The sequence below is a fragment of the Apteryx rowi genome, unplaced genomic scaffold (assembly GCF_003343035.1).
Source record: "Apteryx rowi isolate R43461 unplaced genomic scaffold, aptRow1 scaffold_337, whole genome shotgun sequence".
NCBI lineage: Eukaryota > Metazoa > Chordata > Aves > Apterygiformes > Apterygidae > Apteryx > Apteryx rowi.
In genome coordinates, this window is record NW_020449830.1 from 805,740 (window position 1) to 820,092 (window position 14,353).

A 14,353-nucleotide genomic window follows, 5' to 3' on the forward strand; every position below is an offset into this window, starting at 1 on the left:
ATAATTTTGCTGTCCCAGAGCCTAAAAAAACCCCACAGTTTATGAAAAATAATCTCACACTCTGAATGACAATAACTGCCTCCTATTTCTGCCTAAAAACTCTCCTCTTTAATTATGGAGACATGAGAAAAACACAGAATATTTAGAATGATAAAAATCACAGAAAAAAATTAGCTTAGAAATTACCCCTGAAGGCCATCTAGTTCAACCTCCTGCTCCAGGCAGGGCCAGTTTCAAAGTTAGATGGGACTGTCCAAGGCTTTGTCTAGTTGAGTTCTGAAAATCTCCAAGCATGGAGATTTCTCAACCTCTCTGGCAGTTCCCTTGTGTGATAGCTGTGCTCTTGCAGCCCAATACGCTGCATTACCCTTCATCACTGTGCTCATGTTTTATCACTGTAAGGGCGCACAGCCAACTCACAGCTGGACACTCATTGAGATGGACACAGTGGGCAACTTGTCCACTAGGAGCCCCAGCTCTGTTTTTGGGCAGCTGCTCCCAGTTAACCAGTCCCGAGCCTATCCCATCGCATGGGATTATTCTGTTCCAGATGCAGGACTTTACAAGTGTCTTTGCTGAACCTTGTGAGGCTTCTGTTCATCTATTCCTCCAGCTTGGCAAGATCCCTCTGAATCGCCATCCTGCCCGCCAGCCCGTGAAGCATTCCCCCAAGTCAGTGTCATGTGCAAAGTTGCTAAGGGCATATTTGGTCTCATTGTCCCTTTGTCTGTACTGTGCATACGCTATTATTAAAAATTTTGTATGTTTGTGGAGCAAAGGTAAATCTCAATGCAATGAAAAAAATGTCTATCTTTCACTGATGTGAAAGATGTGGAAAACACTGACTTTCAAGAGCTAGCGTGTCGCTTATTGCACTAAAATACAGAACAAGTCCAAAATATTTTCCACTGATTAGGAGTGTTCTTATAGGGTATTGCTTTGATGCCTTTATTGAACATTATGGTAACTTTTATTATTTTTCCTGGATGTGCATGTGTTTTTTCCAGTTTGGATCCTGCAGTTTTGAGGAAAGTTGGGATTGCTTAATTATCTTACAAGGCCTGATCTATGTCTACTGAAATTAATAGGTTGCTTTTTTTGGATCAGGTCTGGAATGTTAATTGTAGCTACTACATTAGTCTAGCCTATATAAGCCTCCATATAGACACTGCACAAGGATCTAAGAAATTGTAAAAGGCCAAACCACAGGGAAGAATGCATTGTTAAGCAAGTATCTAAATGAGACTTGACCTTGTCCCTGTTGACACTGATGGGAAAAGAAAAGCCCTGAGATCATTCCAATAGGGTAAATACTGACTTTGGCCTAATTCATCCCCTGCTGCATGATCCAAAATGAAGTTCTCCTTCAGAAATGTGTGGAAGGAAATAACTAGGTCATGATACATACTCTTATGAAGGGGCTACAGATTAGCAGCTGAATGGAGAGAGACCAGAAAGCACAGACTTTGTGTCAACTGAGAATTCAGAGGTATTTCTGGCCCCTATCCCATGACCCTGCAGCGTCACACAGAGTGGATCCCTGTCAGTACCACCAGGCCACCCTCCTTGCTAGAGGCACAGCTTCCTATCTGGCCAGTTTGTATTTGCAAAGTCCTATAAATTTTGGGTTCCCTTTGCAGCCCTGCCACCAGCTATGTGAGTTTTGGCAAACAAACAGTGTCAGAGTCACTTGTGCTTGCAGGCAGTTTCCAGTTAAATTCCAGGTTCTTGTATTTTCTTGCAAAAACTTCAGGAAAATGTTTATTTATGAAAAAAAAAAGAGGGGGGAATATGCTGAAAAGAAAACCATAGGTATAACAGCAGTGGAGATTAGCATCGGTTGAACATATATGAACACACACAAACATAAATCAAATCCTAAATTGTACCTGCATGTAATTTTTCTAGATCAACATACAGTAAAATTTTAAGTACCTCATATGCTATCAGTACTACAGAACAAACCAAACTCTAACAAAATTATTTCAGACTTCTTGGAAAAATTAACTCTGGAGGGCAGTGGCCTTGTGCAAGAAATGTAACTACAAGTTCAAACAGAAAAGTGACCTTTGCCTGTTGCTACAAGTATGCCACTGGAGGGGATTTGGCACTGAGCTTTTTCATCGGGAGGAGTCACTTGGCATTGGTATTGGTTTATGAAAGGGCAGAAGAAAGTAGAAGACATTGATTTTGTTAAGTGATTCCCCCTACAAGGGGGACATGCAAGATATTCTCAAAGAGTCGGTTGCAAATGGATTTTTACCTCTCTGGAGCACTGTCAGATCCCATGTTCTCACAGTAGGCATTCTTGACAGGGCACACGTCTCTGCCATACGTCGTGTCTGCCTCAGCGGAGTCCATGAAGCCATTGACACACTTGTCTCTCAGCTTCATACTGTCATTTTGCGAATCCAAAGATACAATATCTGATGGGGAGCTCACGACACCTGAGTCTTCGGTGGTGTCCTCAGATGCAAAACAGCTGCTTTCTGATGCTGTTTCTTCTACCTCTGACAGCTCCAGAACCACATCATCAACTACATAAATATTATCATGTGCAGGCAGCAGGCTCTCTGAATGAAATATAGCAAAAAAAAAAAAGTTAGCTGAAACTCACTAGTAAATAAATCAAACCACCAAGAGTGAGATCCTGAACCCACTGAACTCAATAGGTGTTTTGCCATTGATTTCATCAGTTTCAGATATTTCTACAACATACATTCCTTTGTAGTTGGAGAAAAATACATTAATTCCATTAGAAACAGTAGGATGGAGCTCAATATTTATATACATGATAAAGATGATTTGCAAAATGATAAAATTTTGTCCTTCTTTGCTTTTAGAAATGTGGCTTGCCTTGCCTGTCCTGTAAAATTTTGGTTTTATAACATTCATATCAAATCTGTTTCCTTCTCTGAAGAAACAATTCTCCAGGGACAGCTTCTTGGAGAACTAGAGAAATGGGAGCCTTCAAGGGGAATTAAAGGCCAGAAAGGTAAATTTAACTGAGCTGGTAGGAATGAGATAAATAAAAACTAACAAAAAACCAAAGACAGAAACAAAATTCAACCTCAACAATAAACCAAAGTTTAAATGATGTGCTATAAAAAAATTCACTCCTATTACCACTTCTGATGACATAATCTTATTATTCCTCTTACATGCTGGCAGATACATCATGACATTTCTGATAAGAAGTCTATAATGAGGTAAAAATGGGCAGCATTTTCCAATTAGGATACTGAACTGGTAAATTAGATCTACTGCTGACCCACTGGGCAAATCACTATTTCACCACTCTTCAATTTCCTCTGTGTTAAGTGAGGAGAATAACAACCACCTTCTTTGCAAAGCATAGAAAATCAACTAAAAAGTGTTATAGAAAAGTAGACACTATCGTGCTTAAAACAAAGCAGAACCTTTTCCATTTTTCAGTYGTTTATAAGGAAGGAGATGAAGGGATATGACCTTTCCATGTTTACCTTTAACTCTGTTAAAGTTGCAAGTGATGAGACATGATCAGACACAGTAAAATTTTTTCATGCTGTTTTAATTTGGTGCCTATCGGCTAATTGCTTGGTTTTTTTTGTGAAAAATACAATTTTGTTATTTCCCTTAGCAAATGTATAAATCTGGACTTCATCCTGTAATTATGCCATTAAAGGGGAACTCCCAACAATGTCAATAATTTCAGAGGGACTGAAGACAGAATCAAGCCCAAACATACTTCTTTTGATCAAAAGGAATCAATAAAGACTAATATGAATGTTTATTTGGAATTATGAATGTGCTCCATTCTCTTCTTCAACCTCAATAAGCAAAAGGAAGATTAAACAACATACGTTATGGCCTGATCCTGCAAACACTTGTGGCAGACGTTAATTATAGGAGAAGTCTCAGGTCTCTAAGCATGATTATGAGTAAGCATACACTTAGCTGTTTGTAGGGTCAGAATTTGTAAGTTTTTGAAGTATATATGAATTGACAGGCCAGTAAAAACAATAGGGAAGAAAAAAAAATCTGTATTATGTTGCATATACAGAAGTATTTTCTTTAAGTCAGAGGAAAAAGATGTATCATAGAAATTATTTTTTTAAGATGCACTTTAGCAGTGAAGCTTTGAGTAAAATTAAAATAAAAATCAAACCAACATTCTCCTTGACTGAGGTTACAAGATGCCATTAAGTTCTGAAATTGATTTCTGACAGCAGAAGCAATAAAATTCATAGGGTTACAAATATAATTAAAGTTGTAAGTGCTGTCAAGCATCAATATTAATGATGGAAGACGATACAAAGACTCTATTGTGACTTTGGAAGGAACATTACTTGATTTCTTTGACCTTATTTTCTACGACATTAGCTCTAGGTTCCAGATTTAAACCAAGAGATTGTTTCATCTAAAAATATCAATTAAAAGAACTAAGYACATGTCACTGAATGCATTATGGTATGTTCATGACAGAATAATAGTTAGGAAAACACCAACATCAAGAAAAAATAAGAATTATTTGACATTAATCACCAAGCAGTACACAGCCACAAAAATACACAGTAAACAGACAGACAACAGTGTATAGTGCTTGGTTTTCAATGAAACAAACAACAAAAAACCTCAACAACAACCCACCACCAAAATGTTAGTAAAAGCTGTAATATGTTAAAAATAGCACATAGTGAGATATGGTATAGCAAAGAAAGCAATTTAGAGAGTAGGAGCACTTGAAAAGTTTCGAAGTAATGCACAATGCAGTATACCTTGATGCAAAGAGACCTCTATATAATAAAGGCCACATCTGTTGTCCCCAGGATGCCATTAATGAGCCTCACGTGTAGCTGGGGCAACGATTTGTAACGTATTACCTACTTCCAGTCCCTGACACTGGGATGGCAGGTTTTTCCTCCTGAGCTGTCTCTCTCATCTCCTGATCCTCTTCTCTCCTGCCTGCAAGTATTTTCTGATATAGAAGAACTTGCACCTTCCCAGTCAGGAATTTAGTCCCTTTTGGTCACACAACCCTATTAGCCTATTGCAGTAACAAAACTCTCTTACTGATTTTATCCAGCAAGCTCAACTGCAGAGCCCCTGCCCACGCCTTCTTCCCATATAATAACAAACAAAATGAAAACCAGTTCTCGTATTATCAGGGTCTACGTGAGAACTGATTCATTAGCTCTGGATCTCTCTAGCTGCATCATTCAATCCAATGGCAGATCTTCCTTATTCAATGTCTTAAACTGCAATTCTATTCTGAAGCACAGCAATATAGAAAGGAATCTCTCTATTCAATAATTCACACAAAATCAAAACATCTCCCTCTCTTCAAGTCTATCAATTTGTCAAAGCAGTTCACTATATACTTTGTGATATTAGTACAATGAATAAGTAGATTTCCACTACTACTCACCTGAACATGAGAGTACACACATAAAACATGAGCACTAAAGTCATACGTCATGTTAACAACCTTGTTTCAGCTTACAGCAGCAAGAAAATACCATTGTTCTAAAGTGGAGACATCCTTAGGTAGATTAAGTAAGACTCTATTCTTCCTTCTATACTCTTCATTAAGTTTCCACCAGTGCGAACTGAAGATGATGGGTTGCACGAGCACACAGTTTACAAGGTAATGATACATGACATGAAAAAAACCCTAGCTCAACTTACTGAGTGGTCCTGACTCTGGGAGTCAGAAAATATCTTTCATACCTTCCCTATTTTTACACAGAGAACTGGCTAATGTGTAGTAGTAGATGAGATTCTGCCTTGCAACTTTTGCATAATTTTCTTCAGAGGGAGAAGCAGAAAAACACCACACACTGAGCACAGTGTGATGGCAGCTGACTGAGGTTATTTGTTGGTAGAAGAATCCCAGCATTTGTGTCTCTCTCCTCTGTCATTACACTAAGAAGATTTCAGATATGGTCTCTGATCTTCAAGACCTTATGCAGGCAAAAAATATCCATGTAAGGCATAGAATACTAAACAAGTACTTCAGGATTGGACACACAAATAATGATTGCCACAGATACATTAATGCATTGCTAAAACAATGCTGTAGCTCAGAAGACTGTCCATTTCTAAACACACAAAAATACCAAGCTCTTCCTTCAGTAACAGGTAACCAAGTCCACTGGCTTCAGGTGGGGTGCTATGTTGCAAGGGGAGTGCAATTTGGTTTGTAGTCTCCAAGTCATACTCAAATTTATGTGTGACATCTCATTTCTAACTGGGATGAGACAGTGCCCACCAGCGTCCTGCATTCCCGCTTACCTACATCATACAGCACGTTGCAGAATCTGCAAAGCCTGAATTAGTTCCATCCCCCGGATCCCCCTTGCTTAGCAGTAAGAGCACTGCTGTTGCACAATTAGGTCAACCACAAGTTACAAAGGCTTTCTTCTGGGGAGCGGAGGGGGTTGTTTTTAAGAAATGTTGCCTGTGATCATCAAGAGGGAAAGAGGAGAACAGCTCATCAGTAAAGAATGTGAGCTTCTTGTTTAACACAAAAGGGATCTTGTTGCTTTAATCTCAATAGGCTGTAAGTAATTAAGACACCACTGAACTCCACGCTGAGAAGAATCATACCTGTGTTCATACAGTTCGATACTGCATGTATGTACACATTACTCACAGAGAATGCCAATGATGGGTAGAGAGATAAACCTCACCTGGTTTAAATGCTAATCAACGCTTTCAGAAATGAAGGTTAAATTCAGTATGTGAAGACTATTGCAGGTAAAATCCTCACTTTAATTACTACGAAAATAACCACCATTGACTTTGAATGAGATCAAAACCAGACTTAATGTGTTCAAAAGATGCATATCCTACCCAGACTTATGAAATCTGAATCGAGGTCCATGTTATTAAAGCTCAAGCCAACACTCTGCCTCAGTCCAGTCGGCACAAGGCACAATTCTTTACTTTCCAAATTACGACTGTTTGCTAAGTTCTGTGACCCTCTATTTTTACAACACTACTGGTTGTCTACTGCCACATTCAATAATGACAGAAACAGCAAATCCAAATGCATTTTTAAAGAGGTAATAGCTGATTTAACTCCTACATAGTGAATAACTGGGACTCTGTAACAGTTTTAGAGACACAGAGTTCCTGTAATTCCTTTCAGCTCTTGCTCAGAGGTTAGCGACTATTTTCACATTTCTTTCATCACCTGTTCCACTTTTTTCTCCATAGAGTAAAATTGTTTTGCTGTAGTTCAAATGGTCTACTACAATAATGTTGTAAAAAATATTAAAAACATCATGATGTTAAACAAAATTAATTCTTATAACCCAAGTATTACAACATAATTATTATACTGACAGTACTTAAAACTTCTAGTAAGAGAAAGAAATACTGCTCTAGTTATTTGCATCTGCTGTAAAAGTTGGACCATCGCAAAAGACTAGTATTAAAAGCGTAAATTTTTTCAGACACTTGGAAGAAGTCTGCTGGAAGAAATGGAAAAAGAAAACATTTACTAGGCCAATAATTAACAGAAATTATGAAAATGGACAACACAAGATCAACGTAAGAGTTTTTACACAGGTACAATGTGTTCTGGATACATTTTACTCATTTTGCTCATCAACCCCCAAACTTGTAGCAATAGATAAGAATTCAAAAGCATTCAATAAGCATTTAAAGCACAATACTGAATGGGCTGACTTCTTTCTACTTATGGCAATTGAGGGCATTTTAATTCAGTATGTTTCTTAGCATACCTGAGCCTACATGCAGATTTTTGTTTTTTAATTGAAAGAAAAAAAGAGAAAAGAAATGGTCACTGTTATACATTAACGATAATGGTGGGGTGAGTGGGGAACAGATCAAGCCCAGACATTCTTTTATCTCAGCTTCTGTAACTGCACTGCAGAAACTGGAGGCTTCCAGGAAAAGCTGAGATGAGGAAGCAGGCTTTTTTTTTTTTCCTCCAAAATGAGGATGCAGGCAGTGTAGTGTTGGCTCAGTTCAGTTAGTTTGTAGAATCACAGAATGCTTAAATTTGTAAAGAATCTCTGGAGATAATTTAGTTCAACCTTCTCCTCAAAGTAGGACTAACTTCCAGCTTAGATGGTGTTGCTGAGGACTTTGAGCAGATGAGTTTTGAAAATCTGCAAGCATGGAGATTCCACAGCCTCACCAGGAAATGATGACCCCTTCCCTGGGTGACGTTTAACATTTCTCTCCATAAGTAATTTTTTCTTAAGCCAAATTAAAATTTTTATAGCTGCAACTTGTGGTTGTTGACTCTTATCCTTTTGCTGGGCACCTCTGAGAAGAATCTGGCTCTGTCTTCCACTTCCTTTAAATGCCAGACATCATTTAAATCCTCCTTATCCTCCTCTTCTGCAGGCTGAACAAGCCCCGTTGCCCCAGAACCTTTGTGTACATCTGCTCCAGACTCTGCTGCCTCTGCTCTGGTTTGTCAACATCCTGTTCCAGGGAACCCCAAACTGAACCCACTTTTGGACAATAGACACAGATGTGGCCTCATTACAGCTCTCGTTAGTGCACTCCAGTTTGTGGTTAGAGCTTCATCACCATCAGGGCGTGTTGCTGACTCATGCAGTCATGCATGTGGCTCCCAGCTCTCACATAATGAGATATTTTCAGTCTCCTTCCTAGCCTTATGCCACACATTTATGTTTTTGTGCCAACAGGTTCTTTAACTGCAGTCATCCATACTGCATAAAACCTAAAACTGGGAGTAAATCCCTTCCTTTATACACCAGCAAAAAACAAAAAGACTCACAAAGGACATATCTCACTAGACATATCATCAGAAAGGTACATATGGAGTATTATTAGATACACCCTGCAAACCTTTGACATTTCCATAGTCAAGCTCAAGCCTACCACAGTTATCCTAGCTATATGCGTCTACTCTCCTATGGAGGAAAAATAAATGCAATGTGCACTGATCTAACCTCCTTTACCAATTTGAGCTAGTTAAGCATTTCTCTTGAGGTTAAACCTGTCTGCTGTTTGTTGATACAAACGTATTACCGTAATTGTTGCAAAAGCTTTTTCTAGCAATAAAGTTCCCTAAATCAAATACAATACAAGATGGAGTGAAACCAAGGAGTAGGAATTGAACAGTATTCCACTCCCTCTCATTGTTTTTTCCCACATACAAAAGACTGTCAAATTCTGTGCATGAACATTTGATTTCCCTTTCAAACATATGCTGAAAATGGTTACAAAGTCTCAGAACTGCACTAGATAAGTCTGTCTACTGGCTCTTCAAAGCCTCCTACAGGAAACTAAAACTTCAAATAAATGGCTGCTCTCCTCTCTCATTTCAGATCTTTATTTTCCCCAGCTGCCAAACAGGCAAACAAACAAGAATTTCCAAACCAACGCAACACAGATTTTCCAAACAGGGGGAAATTAACATACAGGACTTTATTATCCTTATTTCTTTCCCATAATCCTTTTTCAATGACTACAAAAACCTCTCTGACCTCTGCAAAGCCTATATGATCTAGAATGCTGCTAAACTGTGTTTTTCCTCCTGGCACTCTCTTGAACCTTGCTCTTCACTGGTTTCATGCTTGTTTAAAAGCATTCTTTGAAGGCTCTGATGCCCTCACATTGTAGCCAGTAACTAGCCTCCCTTTTTCTTGGGGATGAGACTTATGATAGATCCCAATTCCCCCAAAAGGAACACAAAGAGCAAGATGCTCTTTGACAGGAAAAGGATTGATTGTGAAAGTAGGTCTTTCCTTTGATTAATTGAACAACATTGACACTTGACTTGGAGAAGGACAGATTTTTAAAAAACAGGCCAGCAGTGTGAGTCATCAGTTCCTTTTATACACAATAAAGTATGATGGAGAGACTTTCATAGCAGTCCCCGGTATTCGCTATCTGGGGTTGACAGGAGCCTAGAAGTACCTGCTGGGTACCTCCCTGGCTCTGCTTGGTCCTTTATTAAGTTGTGAGGAGAGGGGCCCAATCAATGCAGTTCAAAAGACCATGAACAAGCCRACAACGTAGGTTAAAGGAGCAGGACAACATAGAAATATATTTAGGAGTATGTAATAGATGGCTTCAGACTTGCACTTTATAAATCATCACATGCAACACTAGTAACTTGCAGTGATTGATAACAGGGCTCTTTGCAAGCCCTTGTAGGATAGAAAAACCTAGATCTAAAAACAGACTGCCCTATATAATAAACCTAGCAGAGAAATAAACCACTCTCCACATTTTGCTGATGATTATTAGCCTTAAGTGATAGATTTTGGCAATCTGCATCCTTTATAGAGGTGGTCAGCTTTGATTCAAGTACATTGCAGAAGCTAAACAAATGGACTGTGAAGGTGATTTCCATTTTCTTGAGCCACCTTTGAGAATAGACTACAGACTTGATAAAATCACTTGAAAGTATATACAATGTAATGATTAAAATCAGAAGTGATTAGTGCACCTAGGCAATAAACCACTATTTTATTAGGTGATTTTAAGACCACAGAAAAAAGGCCATTTGCTCAACTTTTTAAGCTTTACCATCTTTCTCCCATGCATTCTGCTTTAGTCAATTCATCCTCCTTACCGTTTTTCTCTATTGTCACCGATTTCATGAAATTTCTACTACAGTTTCATAATTCTAGCACAATCTAGAGAAAAGAACATAAAACACATTTGCACTGTAATTATACTTTCCTTCCCCAGAGAATAGCTGTCAGCAAATTCAGCAAAGAAGATACAAAAAGCCCTCCTTAAACCAAATACACATATGCATATATATACACACACACACACACTTGTGGGGGGGGGGGAAGAGATTACTCTGTATCACAAAGGCATCATTCTGCTCACTGTGGTGTATTCATTTCTGATAAAAGCGATCTAAAAGTGGGGGAGGGTAGAAGAGAATCAGGTCAATCTCCAATTAACTATCTATTACTGAAGTCATTAGGAATTACGTGCATTTAAGTAGAAATTTTGATCAGCTGTTTTCTATTTATGGGGACAAAATATACTTGCCTTACTCATGTAAGCAAATCTTTTAAGCACTTTTTGAGCAGAAATGAGAAAAAATGCTTTTAGTACATTCCTACCAATGCAGATTTATTAGGTACTAATAGAAACAAACACTAGTTTTTCCTGATACAAACAGTTAACAGTGAACTCCAGACCGGAGTGGCTAACAAAATGGCAATTTATTACTTTTGTTGGTTCCCCCCCCCCCCCTTCTTCACCATTCAGAACTGCGATACTGCTCTTCAGTTCCTCCATCAGTCCACCCATCATTTTGCCTTACATCACCTTCTATCTTTGCACAGAATAGTATCTATAGTATCATCTGAAGTCAGACAGAGCCCTGAGAAAATTAAATGTTTCATGCACAAACCACCTGTCTAACTTACAATTAGGATGGCACAAAATAATTCTATTTAATTGCCCAAAACATGCTTCAGCCAAACCACCAATAACATAAATACCTTCACAAAAGATTTTCAACAGCTAGCTCCAAATTTAGATATGGAGACATCTTCATACTTCTCTGTGCTCTGAAGACATGAAGCTCTATTCTGACTCCTTTTGATTTACATTAACTGTCTCTTTTCCTCTAGGATCTTCTGATTAATAGAACACCTGCTTTCCTGTCCAAAGCTGAAACAACAACAGGCTTTTCAGATATACTTTGGCTCATGGTTTACATTTGCAGTTATATTTATAGGAATATTTTAACCTAGAGAAGCATGCTTCTTTTCTGAGTGTATGTTTAATTATTATACATTTTGCTGCACATTCAGACTAGATTGCTCTGGTATCATATTGCTTGTGGCTGTAAGATTTCCAATGAGGCAAATGAAAGTATCTATCTGGACAGATGCTGCTAAGAGTACCTCAGCACCTCTCATCACTAAAACATTTTATCTTTTGAAACTGTCTAGTGAAGAAAGAATTATTCTTGCAGCTATGAGATCAAAACTGAGGTCCAGGGTACACCAAGTGACTCTGAAGATCTCTTACGATCTTCCCTCTTGAGGGCATCTATGCCATTTGCAAAGGACATTTCCTAGTCACCATGAAGACCAGGCTCACGTGTCAGGAGAACAGTCAGACCAGGACAGCGCGTACCAAGCAAACTCACCATGTAATGCATGGCCGGGCACCCTGGGGCTACGCTGTCAGCAAGGAGCCACAGACATACTGCAGAAGCCCATTAAAGCAATTGCTTGCATGGACGGATGGCAAGAGACAGACTTCTTTTCCGGTAACACAGGCATAAACAAGAAATCATTGCATAGGACAGGAATCATTTGCAGGGTATCACGAGCACCAATTCTGGCTCTATCTTTACTCGTAGTGCACCATGAAGTGCTCTGGATGTTGGTTACTTGGGGTACAGACTGTTCAGAGAAGAGCTCTGCTGCCATGCCACCAATCCTCCTTGACAGCACACAGACTAGATCAGATCAGTTCAAATGTAAGCAGAGATGGGAATACTTAAGCCAGCGCTGAACTGGGCCACTCTTTCATCGTCCCCTTGTGAAGTCAATTATCTCACCAATTGTCCTCTGCCCTGTGTCTCTTTTTTCCCTATTACAATGCAATAGTGGGAGGGAGAAATGCAAACATGCAAAAGTTATAATTGGCAGTTATACTTTCTACTGATTTGCAGGTAGTGAAATGTTAATGGCAGTGCCATCTCCGAACAGTACTCTGACATGAGAAAAGCTCCTTGGTAACAGGTCCTCACCTCAACACCCGCTAGGAATAAGTTCTCTTAGTTTTCTCTTTTCATATTTTGCTCTGTCAGCATCAGATCCTGCTTCCATTGAATCAGCTGGGCTTTGCTAGTGACTTCAAGGGGAGCAGGATTGGACTGTTCACTGATTAAAATGCAAAGCTGCAGGTATCTCCTGCATGGGAGGAATCCCCAGAGGGAAAATTTGTCTGCATTTAATTCAAGTGAAGCATTTTAAGGCTCTCATTTACACAGTGCGTTCAATAATAATGTGCATACCATATAATAGGGTATCTGATTTAGAATGCTTAAGTGCTTTGCTGGAGCAGGGCCATTTCTAGAATTTGAAGGTTTAGGATGAACATATCCTGAAAACAGACAAGCTTGTTTGGGGAACCTTTTACCTAAGTTAATGGGCTTAATTCTGAATAGGATCAGCATAAAAGGTCATCTTTCTAATGGGAAAATTGTAAATGTCTTTGAGTTTCTTTCTTTTTAGCCTCAGCTCTTAAGGAAAATAAGTTTAGAAGGTCACACTGTGAGTGACTTTATGAGTCTGTCTATGAAACCCTTCAGTAACTTTTAAACCTGTTGGCCAATTTCTACTGAATTAGTCAGGAAGGAAAACAGTCTTAAAGTTCAGTTCCAAAAGTTTCATGAGCAGGTAGAAGGACAGAGTAAGGAGACTTTATTTATGTGTCTGCTGCCAGAAAATCTCACCCTTTATAATCTACCAGAGATACTGCAGAGAGAGATGCTATGAACTGTAGGAAAGCTTCAACTAGAGCATGGTATTTTTTTAGATACCAGATAATAGAGTCATTAAGGCAGAAGTCCAAAGGAAATGCTTAAGGAATTGCTTGATGGGCCTGGGAGAGGAGAAGAAGAAAACAAAGAAAAGAAGGAAAAATCCCCAATCCTAACATCCTTTTTAGCTTTGAAAAGCAGGAAGGTGAAGATTCTGGTTTTTTTTTCCTCCATCCTTCTTTTCTCCTTATCCCTTTCTAATTAAAAAGGAGCTTCCATGAAAAAAGAAAATAAAGAAAACACTCGTTAGAACACTTCCAGAAATATTTCAAAAACCCCAAAGAACAGATTAAAAATTTCCCCGCAAAACGTCACAAAAAAACAAACAAAAGGATTGCATTCAGAAAAATTTTAAGTGGATTTGACTGGCTACTGTATCTTAGAAACATTATCTTCACCCTTGTGATTGCTCATAATTTCAGCATGAGAGTATAAAACTGTCCTCTCACCTTAAGGTGGCCTCTATCAGAGTGGGACAGAATCAAGCCAGAGGTTTCTTATTACTGTTCATATTATAGCCAGCAAGTTTAAAGACTTCTGTCTCCAGTGGTTTCAGTCTGCTAATTTTCTTACAGGTACTAATTTAACTCTGTGGAAAAACCACAAGGAGTTTCCTTGTGCAAGGATTTTTTGTGTAAAAACTTTCAATCAATACATTGCCAAAGCTGCATATTAAGAATAGCGATGTAAATTTTGTGTACTTTAAAAGCAAAGAAAAGCCTTCTCTTTGTACAATCTACAACCTTTGTAGGAGGAGGCTGAAGATCAGTGATTTCATCTGAGGAACATCTCAATCACATTGATTAGCTTGATGAATACAGAACAGGAAAGTTG

General features: G+C 38.7%; 1 protein-coding gene across 1 annotated transcript in view; it reads right to left on the bottom strand.

Moving 5' to 3' along the window:
- COBL (cordon-bleu WH2 repeat protein) overlaps positions 1 to 14,353 on the bottom strand; it is a 160,640-nt gene that overhangs the window by 22,883 nt on the left and 123,404 nt on the right. Inside the window, exon 9 of the mRNA XM_026072101.1 lies at positions 2,264 to 2,573. Coding sequence (XP_025927886.1) covers positions 2,264 to 2,573 — 310 coding nt within the window. The remainder of the gene's footprint in view (positions 1 to 2,263; positions 2,574 to 14,353) is intronic.